Source organism: Acartia tonsa, chromosome 4 (assembly GCF_053477335.1).
Source record: "Acartia tonsa isolate MP-2025a chromosome 4, ASM5347733v1, whole genome shotgun sequence".
Classification (NCBI taxonomy): Eukaryota; Metazoa; Arthropoda; class Copepoda; order Calanoida; family Acartiidae; genus Acartia; species Acartia tonsa.
The window spans coordinates 9,599,177-9,618,579 of record NC_137263.1 but is presented as its reverse complement, the minus strand read 5'-3'; the positions used below and the strand labels follow the sequence as shown (position 1 = coordinate 9,618,579).

General features: G+C 31.7%; 7 protein-coding genes across 8 annotated transcripts; all 7 read left to right on the top strand.

Annotated features, from left to right (window-relative positions):
- Window positions 1-470: 470 nt before the first annotated feature.
- On the top strand, window positions 471-4,799 carry BHD (folliculin). The gene is made up of 6 exons (XM_080156244.1): window positions 471-605; window positions 1,906-2,312; window positions 2,544-2,716; window positions 3,126-3,195; window positions 3,460-3,520; window positions 3,632-4,799. The coding sequence occupies exons 2-6, from the start codon at window positions 1,968-1,970 to the stop codon at window positions 4,504-4,506; spliced, it is 1,524 nt and encodes a 507-aa protein (XP_080012370.1). The 5' UTR covers window positions 471-605; window positions 1,906-1,967; the 3' UTR covers window positions 4,507-4,799.
- EMC7 (ER membrane protein complex subunit 7) lies at window positions 4,780-7,488 on the top strand. The gene is made up of 4 exons (XM_080156246.1): window positions 4,780-5,057; window positions 5,857-5,985; window positions 6,255-6,416; window positions 6,858-7,488. Exons 1-4 carry the CDS (start codon window positions 4,818-4,820, stop codon window positions 7,014-7,016), a joined length of 690 nt encoding a protein of 229 aa, XP_080012372.1. The 5' UTR covers window positions 4,780-4,817; the 3' UTR covers window positions 7,017-7,488.
- Window positions 7,489-8,034: 546 nt separating this feature from the next.
- On the top strand, window positions 8,035-10,331 carry LOC145315996 (mitochondrial fission 1 protein-like). Its single transcript, XM_080156249.1, has 5 exons — window positions 8,035-8,231; window positions 8,672-8,747; window positions 9,063-9,159; window positions 9,630-9,690; window positions 10,092-10,331. Exons 1-5 carry the CDS (start codon window positions 8,125-8,127, stop codon window positions 10,231-10,233), a joined length of 483 nt encoding a protein of 160 aa, XP_080012375.1. The 5' UTR covers window positions 8,035-8,124; the 3' UTR covers window positions 10,234-10,331.
- A 585-nt stretch (window positions 10,332-10,916) lies between these two features.
- On the top strand, window positions 10,917-11,852 carry mRpS28 (mitochondrial ribosomal protein S28). The gene is made up of 2 exons (XM_080156248.1): window positions 10,917-11,283; window positions 11,603-11,852. Exons 1-2 carry the CDS (start codon window positions 10,943-10,945, stop codon window positions 11,745-11,747), a joined length of 486 nt encoding a protein of 161 aa, XP_080012374.1. The 5' UTR covers window positions 10,917-10,942; the 3' UTR covers window positions 11,748-11,852.
- Window positions 11,827-13,171, top strand: LOC145315994 (uncharacterized). The gene is made up of 2 exons (XM_080156247.1): window positions 11,827-11,928; window positions 12,583-13,171. The coding sequence occupies exons 1-2, from the start codon at window positions 11,891-11,893 to the stop codon at window positions 13,136-13,138; spliced, it is 594 nt and encodes a 197-aa protein (XP_080012373.1). The 5' UTR covers window positions 11,827-11,890; the 3' UTR covers window positions 13,139-13,171.
- An 862-nt stretch (window positions 13,172-14,033) lies between these two features.
- WDR79 (Telomerase Cajal body protein 1 homolog) lies at window positions 14,034-15,270 on the top strand. The gene is made up of 2 exons (XM_080156243.1): window positions 14,034-14,581; window positions 14,750-15,270. The coding sequence occupies exons 1-2, from the start codon at window positions 14,138-14,140 to the stop codon at window positions 15,158-15,160; spliced, it is 855 nt and encodes a 284-aa protein (XP_080012369.1). The 5' UTR covers window positions 14,034-14,137; the 3' UTR covers window positions 15,161-15,270.
- LOC145315989 (kelch-like protein 28) lies at window positions 15,247-19,390 on the top strand. 2 transcript variants are annotated; one of them, XM_080156240.1, is made up of 8 exons: window positions 15,247-15,335; window positions 15,535-15,622; window positions 15,945-16,004; window positions 16,376-16,520; window positions 16,717-16,938; window positions 17,274-17,708; window positions 18,002-18,586; window positions 18,745-19,390. In XM_080156240.1, the coding sequence occupies exons 1-8, from the start codon at window positions 15,281-15,283 to the stop codon at window positions 18,985-18,987; spliced, it is 1,833 nt and encodes a 610-aa protein (XP_080012366.1). In that variant the 5' UTR covers window positions 15,247-15,280; the 3' UTR covers window positions 18,988-19,390. The 2 variants fall into 2 exon arrangements, with proteins under 2 accessions (XP_080012366.1, XP_080012367.1); XM_080156241.1 differs by having other exon boundaries at window positions 15,266-15,335; window positions 15,958-16,004.
- Window positions 19,391-19,403: the final 13 nt, after the last annotated feature.

Sequence of the window (19,403 nt, the reverse complement as noted above, 5' to 3'; positions counted from 1 at the left end):
AAATACTTACAAATTTGCTTATGCTTACACATCATATTCTGCTAATTCAGTTCTGACACTGTACAAGAGTTTCAGAGCTTCGCTTTAATAGATGTTGTCATCCTTGTTAATCTATAAAGTTGATGAGTTTTTATTTCCCTTCTTATTCACTAATTGTCTGTCCTAGTTTATATCTTTTTGTCATGATTGTGTTTTAATTTGTTTTTTGAAAGTTTAAAGTTTTAAATGTATTTTCTATATACACTGAGATTTTTCCTTATTTTTTTTCTAGCACAATTCATTTCACAAAAAGTAAACAATTCCCTACTCACAATGTAAAAAGAACACTGCATATAAACAGTGTACGTTTATGTATAAAGAATATATTACATATAGTTCTGCGTTTTTTAGCGTACTTTTATCCTCTTGAATAGGAGCCAAAATATTTAGGCTGTCAATGACGACACAATTTCGACAAACGACGCGGCTGAAAGAAATTTGTCTCACGTGAGTTGTGTGCAAAACAGCAACATTGAAACATTCAAATAGTAGGATATATAGTACTTCATACAGGATTCTAAACAAACATTTAAATCACAAGATACACACTGGAAACACAAGAAAAGGTAAATTTCATCTCTTATGGGGGCTTTAATATTATAAAGGTGTGATTTTTAATAAATCATAATATTTATTAAAATGTGACTGATAAGTTACATTATAATTTATATTTTAAGTTATAATTAATTGTAAAAAATCTTTATATTATTTAAATCTTTAATTCTCATTCAAGTTAAGCTATTTTAGAAAGAATATATTTAAATGAGTATTGTTTGTCAAAATTTAATGTTTTGCAATGAAAATTTTTAATTAATTGTGTAAAAATTGATAATTAAAATGATGACGACATTTGTATTTTTATCTGGCGCGTATGCCGCTGATAAATTATTAAATGAGCTGTCTCATTTTATATCAATATAAACATTTGATGAATATATTATATAAAAGATGCATTTATATGGCTTTTTCGGTCAAAACTAATGAAAGTTGTATCTGAAGATTGATAAGTTCATTACTTTATTTATTTTTTAGTTAAGTTATTACCTATTATATTTCTAACTTTATATATGATGAAAATAATTTTTAACAAAATATAAAGATAGTTTTTAACGTGTATTATATTGATAATTTAAGACGTCGTTAATAAAAACATAAAAAACACAGGCTATTGGAATAAGGGTTTAGTGATAAATTCTTTGTTTTCTACTCTCAAATTATATTGTTTTTGTGCATTTTCTTAGTTAAGGTTTGGTATTTCATCATTTGAATCAAATTCATGAAGAAACCTATATATAGTGATAAAAAGACACAAATATAACTATATAATACATAAAATTCAGAATATCACGTACAAACACTCAAATTTGTTGCATATACATTTGTATGTTTATATTTTGTTAATATAAAAATTAGGGTTGGCAATCCGAATCCGACCAATTTTTGGGCCAATTTTGGAATCCGGATCCGAAATCCGTTTTTTAATAACGGATTCCGGATTCTTAATTGGTAGGCAAAAATTAACGCCTTGAGTTTTTTCTTTCAACTGCCTCTTTTTGAAAGCAAATATTCATCATTACATATAAAATCTGTTAAAACCTGGTTCGATTATCGAAAGTGAATTATAGAGAACACCAAGAACATTAATTTGTAGGACATATGTAGCACTTAATTTTTTAAATATTTTTAAAAATCCTTTTAAATACTGCTAGAATCCAAATCCGGAAACCGCTAAAATTAAGAATCCGGAATCCGCAAGGAATCCTCTATCACTAATAAAAGTATAATAATATAACATACTTATAAATTCATATAATATTATATCCTTTAAGATTAAAATATTAGAGTTGATTAGCGTTTTAATTTCAGATTGATAATGTTGATGTGTGGGGAGGAGCCCTGCCAAGACAAGAAGGCAGGGCCTGGATGGTATGGCCAGCTTCATAGCTCTCTGCACCTTCTGTGAATACCACGGACCTAGTGTCGTCATCTCTACTCAGACTCTGGATGCTCCAACTACAGATGAAATAGTGGTGGCTGAGAACTCCGCACCTGTTTATGATTGTATTAGTCAGTTAAAAAGATATCAAATTATCGAAGAACATTGTGATGCAGACAAGATCAAGATTGATAGAACATCAAAGTTATCGAGAAAGTTTAGCTTGCAGGATGGGCAGAGTAGTGTGAGATCTGGGTGTAGTTATTGTTCCTCTCTGGAGGCTGGTTTACAAGCTCTTGTGTCTCACGGAGCTCAAGCTAGCTATGTTAGTACCCAGGTATTGAAATTTTTTCTTTGCATTACGTGAATTTGTTTTTATTTTACCTATTAAGGACCACTTAGGGACAAGGGATGGTTTTCAGCTATTTAAACGGGTTGAAGAATTTCTTCCGTTCCCATTTCCTATAACATCAATTCAAGCCCAATGCGCCATAAGAATATCGGTCATTTCATATTTAAAAAATATCTGTATCCTCCAAGCTATTGATAACAATTTGCTTTTTTTTAGCATGGTCTTGGAGAGGTGTATGGCCTGGCCAAAGACGCGGCTGTCAAGTCTATCAGCTGCGAAGTTGTAGAAAATAGACATGGCAGAATATTGTTCACCAATGGACCTTCAGCTGCGACAGTTTTGACACAAACATTTAGACTACCTGACAAAAATGCGAGAGGATTTCATAGGTACCTATTAATATTAGATTTAATGAATCTCTTTGTGCTTTCTTTCAAAGTCGGAATTATGATTTGACAGGCCTAAAAAATTAAAGTTTATAGGCATTTTTGTTGAATTAGAATCTATAAATGATAATCAGAAACTTTTAAGAGTTTTAGTATATTTTTCCTGTTTTTGTCTAAATTAAAGAACATTTCAACAAATCTCACCCTTAGGTTAAGTGCATACCAAAAATTCTTTAAATTTAAGTTTGCAACTCTGTGACGTCAACATTTTATTGTACTGACGCACATAAAGAGATCAAAGCATCTTATGTTACTAATTTCTTTGCATCGAACAGACAGTGAATAAGTACGTTTTATTTTCTTCACATTTTATATGTTATAATGTTAGAATTAAACTCTCTTTTCTGTTTAGATATTTTAGCATTGTTGTTGGTTCAAAGATGCGTGGACACATGGTTAGATCCTGGCCATTTCTTTCACAGGTAAAAAAGTTATTACTGAAGTGCTACAAATACTAGTAATCTATTACAATTAAAAGATTACAATTTTTTATTAAAAAATAATAATTTGTGGCATCTCTAAAAGCTCTTAGCGACAACAGCCTCCCACCCCCCCCCCCCTCCTCCATTAAGTTTAAAAATAAGGGTGGGTGGGGGACAGATTTGATACTGGCCAAATGTAACATTATGAAATACATAAATTTTATAAATGTATTCAATCTTATACCTAAAGTCTTTTTCTTTCAGAAAATTGAGGACATTGTGACTTTGCTTGAGACAAAATGCGGACCTCCATTAACACAAAAAGGTGAACTTTTTTCACACAACAAAAATTTAATGTTTACTCTAAATGAATTATTAATAAATATTTTGATAATAAATGTAATACACAAATTAACCAAATCCATTTCTTCATAAGATATGATGGAGCTCGCAAAATCAAATGAGACCATCGGCCCGCAACGATCCAACCCAAACAGCCAACCATTTAACAACCTAAAGCAGCTGACTTCCGATCTCTCCATTTTTTTACGCTTGCACCAGAAATTCTGTAGCATCTTGACCTCCATAGCTACTGGGAAGACAGAGGCTGCAGTTATTGGCACTCCTGTACAATGCACCCTTTCTCTGGACGAGCCACGGATAGAGCTGTTGGCGAAGATAATATCTGGATTGTGCAGATGCCGATGTGGAAGTCTCTTTTATAATTTGCTCTCCGGCTCCGGACTTGAGATTAGGTCGCCTGACCGCGAGACTGGTAGAAAAGTGGCCGATGCTTTAGCCGTTATTCTGCCAAATAATAAAAAGAATGATTCTGTTTACTTTGCTAATGTTGTGATTATGACAGAAACTATAAAAAAGGAAACAAGCGAAAAGTCACAAAATTGTGAAAGACTTACTCCCCATTCTCTTGTAATAAACGATCTTAATATGTCTTCATTTTCATTTTATGATGACAAACAGTGTTTGTGCCTTGCATCAGAAAATTTACAATCAGGAACGCATGAAGCTGCTGAGCGTCCTGAACAACATTCGTGTTGTACGTGCAGCTCTTGTGACACAGCTACCTCAAGTAGATTAGTTAGCAAATTTATACACTTACTATACAGGACAGATTTGAGTACAACGATACTACATACCAAGATATTAACTATTGTCGAAGCAATTCTGAACAAAGCCAAAATATGGGCTAAGCTGAAGTCTGCCTATGAAGAAAGGAAATGTTTAAATCAGTTTGGTTTAGATGCCAGCGATGCATCTATTCTTTCTTTCTTTAAATTATTTATAAGATAAGTTTCTAGTTAAAAGTGTTTAGTGTGCCAAAGTAATTATAAAGTTCAAATTTTTAAAAGATTGTTATTGTATAATACCGTTTTTGTTGTATTTAATCATTGTGTGCAATTGACCCCTTTCATGTACGTTGATTTATAATGTTCTTTTAATTGACACAAAACACATAAACATAACACACAAACAAAACAGTATAAAAATGTTTAATTTATTTATTTAATTATAAGTAAACCAAATCTAGTCACTATTGTAAATAAATGAAGTATTATAATTACTATATTTATAAACTTTACAGATTTTGTAGTAGAAAAAAAATGTTGCTCAGCCAACAACTGTTAGGCTTTAGTATGTTGGCGGCGGTTACAGCTTCCACACAGGTTGAAGAAGGTGGAGATGGTGGCGGGGGAGGTGGTGGAGAGGGAACGTATGTCATACAGGGCAAGTTGACCCCACCAGACATAAAATCATTGACCTGGCTATCTGATACAACTGTGATAGTTGATGGGGGAAAGAGAAGGGTCTTTCTCAGGGAGGATAACAGTTTTGTGATACAGGTATAAACTAAAGTTGCACAGTTACAGGATTTTGTACAGTATACGTCATTTTCATCCGTTATTGTGTTGTCGGATATTTTTACATTAAACAATTTTTGGAAAGGAAAAGGGGTGGAAAAGTTTTATCTTTTTTCTAAATTGTTTTTTATATTCAAATCGATGATAATGTTTAAAAGTTTGCAATAAAGGGGGGGGGGGGGGGCGAAAGTGACACTTTTTGAAACCATAACTAAAAGTCAAAGGAACTCAACTAAAAAAAGAGTTACAGGTCTGATATTTTGCATGGCAGTTGCTTTATAGGGGTACAATATGGAACTGTGAAGAAACGGCGTGGCAACTGCCGAAAACCGCCGAGAAAATGCGGTTTTCGGCTGTTGCGCCGCCGTTTTTTCATAGTTCCATATTTTACCCATATAAAGCAACTGCCATGCAAAATCTCAGACCTGTAACTCTTTTTTTTTAGTTGAGTTCCTTTGTTGACTTTTAGTTTTGGTTCCAAAAAGTGTCACTTTCGCCCCCCCCCCCTTTCATAAACTAATACCTATCCAAAAATTTTGTTTTCTTCCTCTTTATTTTTGATTTTTTGTTGTAAAATACATACCTCGATGGTTATATTTTATTTATTTTTTTAATATGCTGATAGGATGAATTGTTCTTAATAATTTAGTTATTAAAGCTAACTAAAAAGAATTTTAGCTTTCTATTCAGATTAAAGGGGAGCTTTAACACATCGGTGTCATCTTGATTTCATATTTATCTTGATAACGTGTTTATAAATAATTCTCTTCATTTTTTACAGGGATTGAACTCTGGTAGTTACCTGGTTGAGGTTGTAAATCCTGATTATATGTATGAACCTGTCAGAGTAGACATCAACTCAAAGGGAAAACACAGAGCTAGAAAAAATAATCTTGTTCAGCCAAGCCAGGTAATATTGTTCAATGCATTATAGCGTTTAAGAGTTGTAAAAAAATATTAACAAGATTTATTTCGATTGTTGACTATGAATTATTTCTGATATTCTACCATTATCCCAGAATATTTAATCAAATGTTACAAAATGAAATGAAGCATAGGCTGTATAGTGTATAGTTGCCGTCAAATATATGGCCTAAATCATCTCTCATTATTTCTTGCATTGCATGTAGAGTAAACCTAATAAGAAACAATAAGAAAACAATGTATAATTTATGCCAGGTGTCCCAGATGCCCTATCCCTTGAGGTTGAAGCCCATGGGCAAGTTTCGTTACTTCCAGAAGAGAGAAGAGTGGAAGGTGACGGATGTGTTGTTTAACCCCATGGTAATGATGATGTTGCTCCCCCTGCTCCTAGTCACAATTCTACCAAAAATGATGCAGGTTTGTTACAAACTGTTAAATTTTTTTTATAACTTTTTGGTCAGTTTTTTAAAAATGATTTTAGTAATGTTCTTAAATACTTATAATAGATATTAGGATGAATCGAGCGCGATGTGTGAATTGGCATGGTTCTATTTTACAGTAAAGATTCTCATAAGTAAAGGGAAGGTTATGACCGTTTTAGGGAAGGGTACCACATTCCTCCCTAGATAAATCGCCCTTAGAAAACCTTGCCTCCCCTCCCCCCAGATTTTTTTTTTTACTTTTAAAGTTTGAATTAAAAGATGGCCGCCCACCCCTCTTCCTTCATATGGGCGTAGTTGCTAGTAATGAATAATTCGAAAGCTACCAAAAATCATTAATTTCTCATTATTAAACAACAAAATAAACATAAAATTGGAATTTTTTACTAATGTACTGTACCTATGTTGTTATTATTAGGATCCAGAGACAAAGAAAGAGATGGAAGAGCTGCAATCCAAGATGTCGGTCCAGAACCAGCTACCTGAAGTTTCAGAATTATTTGCCAACATGTTTGGCGGCCAGACACCTTCCCAGAAACAGCGGAAACCTACGACGGCCCAGAGGAAACGACAATGAGAGCATTTGGACCGGGTTGGGTATTGTAGAACATTCTGCTTTTACAGTAAACACATACTACATACACATTCAGATTAGAATTTTCAAATTTTGTAATGCTTGTCAACTTAGCATATTGCTATCCTTGTTTTAGATTTAATGTATGATTAAAATTTTCAATATCGGCATTCGGCCATAAAATGTTGAATTAAAAAGAAGGATATTTTTTGTTTAAAATGTTATTTGTGGAAAATCTTAACAGGTTAATAGGGTTAGATTATTTTGTGTTGTTATGTACTTTGATTTATTATTCATTCTTTTTCTACCTAATCAAGTTATTATCTCATTCTATCATTTAATATTGGCATTAGTTTCTTGTTTATTGTTATTTCAAAATTGTACATATATCTATTACTATTTAATCAATTGTTAAATTTTCCTTTTTCAAATTTTAGTTTCCTGATTTATCAAAATGAAATTCACTCTTTAAAAATAGTGGTGCAATAATGGTTTAAAATAGTTCAATAGAATTCTAAATTTGATTAAATGCTAGTCGCTAAGTTTTTAAAATGTTAAGTTTTTAGAAAATAATATAGAATTATAATTGAAACTTAAAACTTTCTTTTTATATTTTTTTTTACTCCTTTATGATTTTTTTTTATACTCGTATATTGTTTAAAGACTGTTGTCCCCAAACACGTAAATAAAAGGTCATACAATTACAATAAAAGTCATGACTTTTATTTAGTTTTATGTGGATAATATTTATAAAACCACGGAAAATTCTGATTTACTGCACGATTTATATCTGGTTTGAATTCGATGGAATAGAAGGAATTCTGGGCCGCAGGAATAATTTTGATATGTACTAAAAACTTGCCTTTTTAACCTTGGTTTAGTTTTAAGTTTAAATGATAAAGAAAAAAAATAACTGTTTTTTAATATAACTCCTCAATGATTATATTATTTATATAATTTTGCTCCGAACTTAATAAAATATTATTGTAATGTGTAATTTGTGTTGTATTAGAACCTATCAACTATTTCAGAAAAAATGCGGTAAAAACTATTAGTTATGACTTTCTTAAGTTTAACTTTTTATTGTGACTAAAATATTTGACAAACCATAATGGAGGATTCTATTGAGACAATGCTGGGGGTGGGTCCTGTGGGTGGAATCCTGGAGGAGACTATCAGCTGGCAAGAATTGTCACAAGTTGAGAAACAATATCACAAGTGCGTACAAACAAAAACAATTTTGTCGTATAGTAACAAATTTTGCAGACGAAATAAGACAACTTTCAACCTGAGTTTTACCTAAAACCCTTTATTCTTAAGATCATAAAGGCTATGTTTAATTGTTTAATTCAAAAGTACTAGTACACCCTGTAAGTGTTTAATGCGTAATTTGGCTTAATACGAAGACAATTCGTAATCTTAATAGCATTTGGTTTTATAATTATTAATATTTTGGAATTACCAAGGATTTTGCATGATCCATGATCTAACTTCTATATTCAGTGTTTTTAGGGGGGGGGGGGGGGCAATTAGGTCTTCATTTCTGGCAATTATAAACCATAAATTCAAATTTGATTATTAAAGTTTGAATTAGAGAGAATTTGCTATGCCTAATGTGAAATACAAATGAAAAAAACAAACAGAAATAATTGTTTTAGAGAAATAGGTGAAGGAAATTTACAAACATTCACAAGATTCCAATATGCTCAAAAACTAGTCAAATCTCAATATCAGGTTTGTGTAAATAAAGGGATAGTTCTATGAAGTGCAATTATCAAGTTATTTTACTTAAAATATGTATCCTATAAAAGCTTTTACAAAAATGATAAATATATCTATATTTATTTGCCAATAACAGCAATGTTTTATTTGTTAAATTAGGTACCTATCTCTTGATGTTTGTTTATAATCTAAACAGAGAGTCACTATTACAAATTAAGATAATTGGTCTTAGACTTCATTTCTACAATTTATTTAAATTCTTAAATGAATATTTTCACATATATAAAATTTAATACCTACCTATCAAAATAAAAAAATCATTTTTAGGCTGATATATTGAAAGGAATAAAAATACTTGAAGATATACTTGGTAAAGATACAATTGAAGTGGAAGTAGACGAAGTTTATCATTCTCTTGCCTTGGGTAAGATTTTGTATAACTTTCTATTTTTAAAGGACCAATAATACCAAAAAGTATTTTTCATGGATTCGGATATTTACAATCAGGCAAAAAGTTTGGATTCTATTCTTAATTTCTTGGGATAGTTCAGGATTAATGTTAATGAATATTGCTGCTGCTATAACAAACACGTGATAGTGAAAGAGAATAAGGATTTTTTTATCCCATTAACTTTTTAATTCCCTTAAGAGATGCTGGCATTAGTTTTTATATCTTATAGCAGAAATACAGCTGAATGTTTATTTTTGTCAAAATGTATAAACCTATTAACATGAACAAGAATTTGATAGGACTTACAGACAATTGCCGTGCAATAAAGTTTCCATTGGCTGTTTTTTTTCTCGCTCAAAAGAGTTCGGGTTGGGTTAGGAATGATTCAACTACGATTACAAATGCCAGTCAGCTGATTCTTAAGTCACTTTTAAATGCTGTAGGTTATGGACGATTAGGAGATTATAAGAATGGACTCTTCTATATCCGGCTCAGTTCAAACAGGTCATTATTTTTTTATTGTAGGATTATAGATTATTTTTATACTCTGGCAATGCATTTTTAGATTTTTTAGTAGCTTTGCACAAAGAATGATTGGAGGGGGGGGGGGGGGGTATTCATAAAAACACCAACCCATGTGTGTAAAAAAGCGAACCCTAGTTAAATATAGACTGTTATTCTTCCAATTTTCTTATTTAGGATGGATTGTTTCTTAATGAAATTCTTCAACTCTCCTCTATTGGGGATGTAATGTACATCTATTTATCGGCCATTATCTTATCCCTATATATCCCTGATAATTGTTTAACTTCTTCTTGAAATAATTCCCCCCAAAATTATCTTTTTATCAATGTTTCTTAGGTAACACAACAATGTTGATGTTAATAATAAGGTTCTTTTTTTAGCTGTGTTGGTCGAGAAGAGCTTGAAAATGAGCTGAGTAGCTGCCTGCAGAGAAATGGATGGATAGGAGTTGGTATTGTTGCAGGAGCCTCTATAGCTACTGCTCTTCTTATTGCACTCATTGTTAAGAAATGTAAAAAGTAGAATCAATGAAAAATCATTATTGTTAAAAATAACTTTTGCAATCCTATACATCTGTGCTTCTTTTGTACTTATAGTAAAAGAATGAATTACCTAATTTTTTTTTTAAATTCTTATATTAATAATGCTTTACAATATTGTATCTTTTATTAACCTTTAAACCAAAAAATATTTTTTTAATTGGCAATTATGTAAATGAAAATCAAAAGACATAAAAACAAATAAAAATTGATACCTACAAAATTATTTCTAAGCACAAAACCAATTAAATACAAAAGTACAAATTAATTTGTATTGAATCCTAATTCATGCTATCTAGTCTAGTCATTATGAGCTTTGTTGTCATTCTTAAGTAATACCTACTCATATTTAATGTATTATTTTCTTGTTCTGTGTTCAATGGTTCAATGAAGGATATTAGCTTAGTTTAGTAAAATACAGGTCACTCAGAAGATTCAGTAGATTTAACATAGTTATTGAGTAAAACAATATAATACTTGGAAAACTAGATCATAAAGTTGTTATTACCTATTCATGAACATTCAAAATCTGGGATTTCAAATAATAATACCCTTCATTGAAATATCCGTTTTGGTTATAATATATCTTTGATTGTAATTTTTATCTTAATTCATTCAGTAAATCAAACCTATTGTTATAAACTTATACAAACGATCATTCCTTGACTTTGTTATTCATTATTTCAGAAAAAATGCTAGCATCAACATTATGTACAAGTATAAGTAGAATACAAACCAAGATACCTTTATCATCATGGAGAACAATTTTGATAAATCAACAAAATTTATTGCGCCCCAGTCCACTTTTAATTGTAAAGCAGCAAGTTTATGAGTGTAGTACATCAGCTGTTGAAAATGCCGTGCAAAATTTTCAACCAGAAGAAACGTTTTCGTCACTAATGAGAAATTGCAAGTTTACCCAGATGGGCGATCCAGTGGGACGTGTTGTTGTGGGCAGAATTTATCACGTGGTGGAGGATGATCTTTATATAGATTTTGGACACAAGTTCCCCTGTGTCTGCCAACGTCCTAGGTATGGTAATACATATTTATTCAATAAACTGTAGTATTTATATGATTATGCCTGTTTGTATTCTAGATAATACCTTGAATTGCTGAACCGATAAGTCCAATTCGTGGTAAGGCTTCGCTGTAGTCCTGTGTAGGTTCTAAGCTATTTTGTAGGAGGAACACGTCAAACATGCCCCTTAGGAAATATAATGCAATTGAGATTTTGAGCAAATTTTTTTTAATTACAAAGTTTTCAAAAAATATATTTTTTTTGTAAATGTGTCCATTATTTTCAACCAATAGTAAGTAATTCTAATTTTTAATCAATTTTTATATTTTAGGGATGGCAGAGACAAATATGTACGTGGAACAGATGTTAAATTAAAGATTAAAAGTCTGGAATTATCACAAAAATTTCTTGGCCACGACAAGGAGCTGACTCTACTAGAAGCTGACTGCCAACTTTTGGGGCTTTATCAACAATAAAACTAAATCTAATACCTAATTAAATCAATATTTCATTAAAAATGCATCTGTTTCCATTTATTTAGATAAAAATGTGTTTGTTCAAAATAAATGTTTAAAAACTTTTTTTTATTACCTAGTTTTTGTTTAATTTCAGAACCAAAATGAATCTTGCAGAAGAGGTCATTGTTGCACTAAACAGGTTTGTATTAGGTTTTTTTTTGTCTGAAACTTGAGATTCCAATAACTACTGAACCGATGTGGTTCTCTTTTTTTTAGGCAAGCTTCACATAGTTCCAGTGATGGTTTTAGGTTTTTTTCTTCAGATTTAAGTCTTTGGGTTGCTTTGAGATATTTTCTAACCGCTTTCTGCTCCTTTAAATATAGAACCCCTAAATGCTAGGGTCGTATCCGCCAGTTTTGTTTTAAAGACTTCATTAAAATACCCAGCGTAGTTGTTTTAATCATGTCAGTGATCTTTTGCTTTAAATAAAGTATAACATCCAAAGCTTCTCAGGGGTTAGCAGTAAACAAAAAATTGATTAAAATGCAAGATTCAATAAGGACATACTTATTACTTACAGTTTGTGTTGTAACTATGAAAATGTCAATTTTGCGACATTATTCTTTATCGGCCATAGTAGGTTTTCATTTTTAGAAAATAAATCTATTAGGACTATTCGAACTTTATTCATTTACCAGTCATAGATATCGGACCACAGAAAAAGATAGCTTTTCATTTTTACAAAAAAATGTTTAATATTATTCAAATAGCTTTAAAAAATGTAATTGATGTTGAACTACAGGAAATTTTTATAATATCACCTGGAGGGGTAATCACAATGTTTAATTTCAGCGGTAACCAGAAGTTTCATACAAATAGCCAAACCGTTAATTTCGCCAACTACAAGATTATCAACTCCTTTTCAAAATTAAAAACTGAACAAAGCCAAAATGACGAAAGCAGTGATAAAGGAGATTTAGATGAAGATAAACCTAAAATATCAAATGTAAATGATATAACTGAAAACAGAATTAAGTTAGATTATAATCTTTCATTGCCTGAAAGTGAAAATAAAAATGTACCTGAAAATGAAAAATCTACTGAAATCCCTGAAAAAGAATTGAATAGATTTCAAGATATAAAGGAAACTTTACATACAAATGAAATGATCACTAATGAACCCATCACTGATACTAAAGAAGAAATGGAAATGATAAACAATGAAACAGACAGTAAAAGTGATATAAGATTTGTTGTAAGTGAAAGGTTACCGTCTCTTGTTGGTTATAATTTGAGTAGTTTTAATGATATTTGTACAAAGGGTTGTGATTGGTCGCCAAGTGGAGAAAAGCTTTTGGTTGCAGCTGAAGATGCAAGGAAAGATATTTTAGTTAGACTTGAAATTTAGTAATTTTTTTGTACCTATTTGTTTACCATTTAAAAGGCAAACTTTGTAAAAGTATTTCTGTAATATAAGCCAAGAAATAAAAACCAATTTAGCAAGACACTTTAATTTCTTCTCTTTGTGCTGCTATTATGTTGATATAAGTTTTCGTGTGATAGTTCTGTATTTAAATTGATTTTCTACTAAATGCAACCCTCCATTTTAAAATATTATTTACACATAAAATTAAAATATACCTACTCTTTCTTCTAGTGTATGAAATAACTTTCAGCTAAATAAGGGGGGGGGGGGGGGGTTTAATGCAACCATCTCGTAATCAATGTATAAATGGCACTTAGAATTCGAATTTTGATCTGAAATTTTGCATGAGTAATCCTTGGTAGGTCTATTTTCCCTAAATCGAACAAAAAGTTGGAAAAGTAGCGGCTAACGGCTGGCGGCTCATCTGTTTAGCCATTTGTTGGGTATTTTCAAGCGAAATCCATCACGAAACCTCTCTCTACATAATGCTCTTTTCCGATCCAAAACGTTTTCAAACTGTTCTAGCCGGTAGTTGCTGGTACTAGAAATCTAAAAAATGTTTTTTTTGTATCATTTCACATGATTTAAAGCAAAAATATGTTTCAAAAAGTTTATTTCTACGTAATTTATGACAGATTTGCCCTAAAAATAGCCAAAAAACGGCTAAACGGCTGAGCCGTTAGCAGTTACTTTTTCAACTTTTTTTTCGATTTAGGGAGAATAGACCTACCAAGGATTACTCATGCAAAATTTCAGATCAAAATTCGAATTTTAAGTGCCATTTATACATTGATTACGAGATGATTGCATTAAACCCCCCCCCCCCCTTATAGCTAGTGTCAAGGCCTGGCCCTATAATGTAATTGAAAATTTGATTTTTTTACACCAAAGTCCAACTAAAATTTTTGAAACAGATTTAGAATTTTCTCAACTCCAAGTCTTTCAGACAAAGATAATATTGAAGAACTGGAACCCATTGTTATGTTAAAAGAGACAGAAATGTTGTACAGCTGGACGTGGATACCTGGAGATAAGGAGAGACTGCTGAGTACAGGCAGGTACCAGCCTATACATCTCTGGGACACCAACACTGGCACAGTTATTGATTCATACAAGTGTTATGACCAGGTGGATGAAGTAACAAGTGCCTATTCTATAACACAAGTCGATAATCAATCATTTCTAGTTGGACTCAAGAATGAGATAACAATGTTCCGGTATGACCGACCAGGACGGGAAAATCAGTGTATAGCGAAGAGCAACAGAAATGAATTGGGAAAGATCGGTATTGTCTCGTGTTTGGACTATTCTCCAGAATCAGGATTACTTGCAGCTGGAAGTTATAATAAAACTGTTAATATATTTAATCTTGATGGAAAATATCTTGTGTACAGTTTGACTGGCCACTCGGGTGGTGTGACACAGGTAAATTCATTTTATTTTTGATTTTAAATAAAAGCAATGAAAAAAAATATTTTATTATTATTATATTTCTATAAAAATTTCGTTGAAAGTTTGAGATAAATGTAATATTGTTTTGAGTAATTCACTGAAAAGGAACAAAATTTCTATTAGGTATATCATTATTTTCAGGTGAAATTCAGTTCTGACGGCTATAGACTATACACTGGCGCCAGAAAAGACAATCAGCTGTTTGCATGGGACACTCGCAACATGAACACACATCTTTTTACCTTTCACAGAGAGGTTGCTACGAATCAACGCATTGAGTTTGATCTGATAGTCGAGGAACATCAGCAGTTACTGTTCTCTGGCGGCACTGATGGCGTCATTAGAGTCTGGGACACCCTTATAGGAGATATTGTTGGTGGCTATATGCTTCACCCTGATTCTATACCTGGATGTAGTCTCCATCCAAGCAGGCCTCTCCTGGCAACAACCTCAGGACAAAGACATCCAGATCAAGTAATTTCTATGGATGAAGAAGAGATCATCACTGAAAATTCCTTAAAAGTTTGGGATTTTGCAAAGAGATTGTATTGATTTTTTTTTACAATTTTTAACAGAAATCATTGCATTTAAAATTGTTGTTATATTGTTATTTTATAAGTAAAAAGACAAATTATAAGACATTTTTATGATTATTTCAGAAACTATTTTAAAATGTTATTTTATTCCATGGACCGTGGTATAAGCTTGGGCCAGCTTAGAAAAGAAGGTATTGATTGATTATTATTTTCCTAAATTAAATCGTAAGGAAATCTTATTTTAATGCTTTGTAAAAGGACACGGCTCAATAGGATCTATGCTTTTTTAGATGGCTTTAACTTTGTCTGGTGTTTGTCTTATGCCATTTTTAAGGAACTAAATGCTTGGAAATGTAATTCATTGTTAAATAGTTATTATATACTATATAGGTTTGCTAACTGATGTTGTGTTAGTTTCTGAAGGCGAGGAAATTCATGCTCATAAGCTTATATTATCTTTACACTCTTTCTACTTCAGGTTAGCTATAGTAATGTATGTAGAAAATATATGATCTTAATCTTATTTGGGGATTGCTGCTAATTTTACAACTAGTAAAAGTTTAGTTACTTTGTTCTTAACAATATTTGAGTGTTCTACCCTTTAATAATTCTATAGCATAAAGTTATCCACGAATGATAAATTAAGTTCATAAAATTCGGCCCTTCGGGGCTAATGAAATTTTTTTAAATTTTTTTTATGAAATTTATGTAGGTATTCATTTTAATATCCGCGAAAACGAATACAATGCGATAAATTGCTATAATTTTATTATTTGATTAAACTTTAGTTTTTTTCCTAGAACATTATTTCAGTCCTGTGGATTTTCTGAGTCGGAATGTGATAGAATTAATATGTCAAGGTATTGTTTTTAAAAGTTATTTTATAACGTTATGATAAATTCACTGAGTGAAAAAGTCTTTGATACTTCTTAGTTATTTATTGAAATATATTTCGGTGGACATTGCACCCTCTTCATTCTTGTAGTTTAACTGGGTGTTAAAACTTTATTTTTAATAAGCCTTAGGATGTCATTGTGGTTTATTAGTGCTTGATACACAAATATTAAGAAAGCTTTTTGTGTTTGTCTTGGAAGGGTTAAATTCTATGTTACTAAAGAAGTAGAGATCTTCACAAAGATGTAACCATATTTTAAAAAATAAAGGAATTTGGTCTCATTACAAGTTGATGAAGGCCTCAAGGTCTGTAATTTTTAGTAATACATATTTTTAGTTTGGAGCATAGCATCCTGCTTTGTATGATAGAATATATTTATACTGGTAAACTCTACCTGGATCCAGACCTTAGTATGGACCTGTCAGACTTGGAAACAGAAGATATTATCCTCGCCCTATTACAGGCTGAAACATTCCTTCAGGTTTGTTTACATTTAAAGCATTTATTAAATTCAGCTACAAATGTTAAATGTAAAGAATAACCTTATCGGTTCAGAAGTTAATGTGATTATTTGGTACAGAACGAAAGACAAACACATAGATAGACATCCTGTTACTTTTAAATAAAAATTCCTTTTTCATATTTTAACATTTTTGATGGAATATTTTAACATTTAGTTGAACGATGATGAGTTACGAAAAGAGCTTGAGCGTCATTTATTATTGAGCTTGAACAGATCACACAATTGTCCTCGCACTGTCCTCAGGATGGGACAGTACGCCAGCATTTTCCAGCTGATAAATCTCCAGGAACAGGTTTACAAGATCCTGGATGTCCAGCTTGCCTATTTTCTGCAGGATTCACAGTGTCTGGAGGTTCTGTATTCACTTGAAGCTCAGGTTGCCTTTTTATATTTGACATTCGTTTAATCTAGACATAATAGCCTAAAACCCCTTAAGATACTAATGTTCAGCATAACCTAACAAGTCCGAGATATTTTGCTTTAGATAAAAACTCAAGCTACTTTTTTCATAGATGAGTAGGATTATAAAAATTTCAGCTAAGAAGATTAGATTGGTACATTGGATAAACAAGTAAAAATGATGAATATTTTAATATTAAAAAATTAATAATTGTTCTTACCTTAGTATTTAAATTCTAACGTAATTATCTTTACAGAATTTTCTATGTGACAAAATAATACCTAAACTTGATAGAAGATATTTTTTTTCAGGATATTCAATCAATAATATCACGGCCTAGTCTTTGTGTTCCATGCCACAGCTTGCTTCTGGACTGGATCATAGAATGGGCAAAAAGAAAACTTTGCAAGGAAGAGAACGTAATTAATTTATTAGAATACCTTCAGCTGGACAGAAAATTCATTCAAAAGCAAACAGAGAAACTAAATACCTGGAACAATTTAGCCTCCAAAATTGCATTTAAACATAATCTTCAACGAGGCTGTCCTAAATATTGTTATTTGGTAGAATTTAAACTCAACAAATCTCAAGTTAGAAATATTGAAGAATTTGTTGACGGAGGAGAAAAATCAAATTTTTACTGTTTTACATTACCTGACGGTAATTTCAATAGAATTTCTGGTCTGACGTCCACTGCGTCCCTGGCAGGAACTTGTAATGCAAACTATTTTAGACCAATCACTCAGGTGACTGTTATAATTTCAAATAAATAATGTCATTCGCAAAAACACTCTTTCACTTTGTAACTAGGGGTTTGCCGTCCGTTTCTACTTGTAAAGTCATGGGCCGTGATTAAGCAAATTAGTTTAAATTGCTGAAAATTTGAATATTATTTAGGAAGTTTGGCGTGTTAGTTTCTCCCTGTGTGTAAGTGAGTTACATCACCTATATAGTGTACTTGTGGGTCTTGTGGGTCAAGGAGCTTATGATACCTGAATAAAAATAAATAATTTTCTATTAATTTTTTCAAAATATTTAGGGAAGTTATGTTCACTTTTATAAAGACAAACTAATCATTCTTGGCGGAGTAGAAGACTCACTGAAAGATAGCAGCACAACAAATCGTCACAGAAAAATCCGTAGAGACATTTTAGAATATGATCTAAGAGTGAAATCATGGCTGCCGCCCATCAAGAAAAGTTTTGTACCATCCAAGCATTACAAACGAATTTCATTAGAAACCATGACTGCAGTACTTAGCAAAGCATTTGTGATATTTCGAGGACAAAATAGTGATAATGACGACGCTTCCTACTTTATTGACTCAGTTAATTTAAATGAAGATATTTCAAAATCTGAGGCAAGAGTAAACTTTATTTCTAATGTGCCTGACTGGTTCTGTGGAGCCTGTGCTGTTCAATATGACAGTAGGAATCACCTATATGTGTGCAGCCCAACTATGTTTGGGCGTTTAGAGTTGGAGACAGTATCATGGGATAAACTTCCCCCTCCTATAGGGGATCTTGGTGATAGTAGAGTATGGTTGTGTGGTGTGCCTGGTCGTATTTACTTATTGACTGGCAAGCCACAGTCCGGAAGTCCAAGTTTGACTAACACTATACAGGTAAAATTATTTCATTTTCTTGTATTTTGTTCGTTTATAGAAAACAGCCTATGACAAAAAATGCCCTAAAAAACGTTCGCTCATTTCTAAATTCAAATTATCCTTGAACTTTACTACCTACCTATTGCAAATTATAATGTAAATTGTTAATAATTTAGGCCTTTGATGTTGACATAAACCGCTGGAGGCTAATTTGCAACACAGGATTAAGATTTACACCTTCTTCATTTGCTCTTCATTCTGGTCAGCTGTTTCTGTCTGGTTGGTGTCCTGCCAAGAATAATTTTGTAATGACAGTGCAGCCTGATACGGGAGCTGTAGAGGAGCTTGGCTCTGGTGTCGAAGGTGTAATGTCCACTGGAATTATTTTACATCCAAACGATGTATCTAGTTTGTTTTAAGATTAGTTATAGCAAGAAACTAATCCTTTAATTTATCAAAAAAAAATGGTTCTAAAAACTTTTTCTAGTGTCCTATTGTCGTAATCTATGATTGATTTCCATATTTTGTTTGAGTATTTCAAATTTTAAAAATGCCACTTTATTTCATTTATAATTTTTCCGCGACCTAATTTTCTTATTAGTTGAAAATCGATTTTAACAATATTTATATATGTAGGTGTGTATTAAAAAATTCTAATCAAGGGTTTTTGTAGATTTTAGATTTTATTAGAGGAAGCACTACTTAGTAGTTGATTGGGAAATGTTGTTTTAAGATTATAATATTAAAATACTCTTAATAAATTTATATGTTTAGTAAAAATTTTATTTTTATTAACTCTCTGTGATAACAATTGTTTCTATGATTAATAACCTAA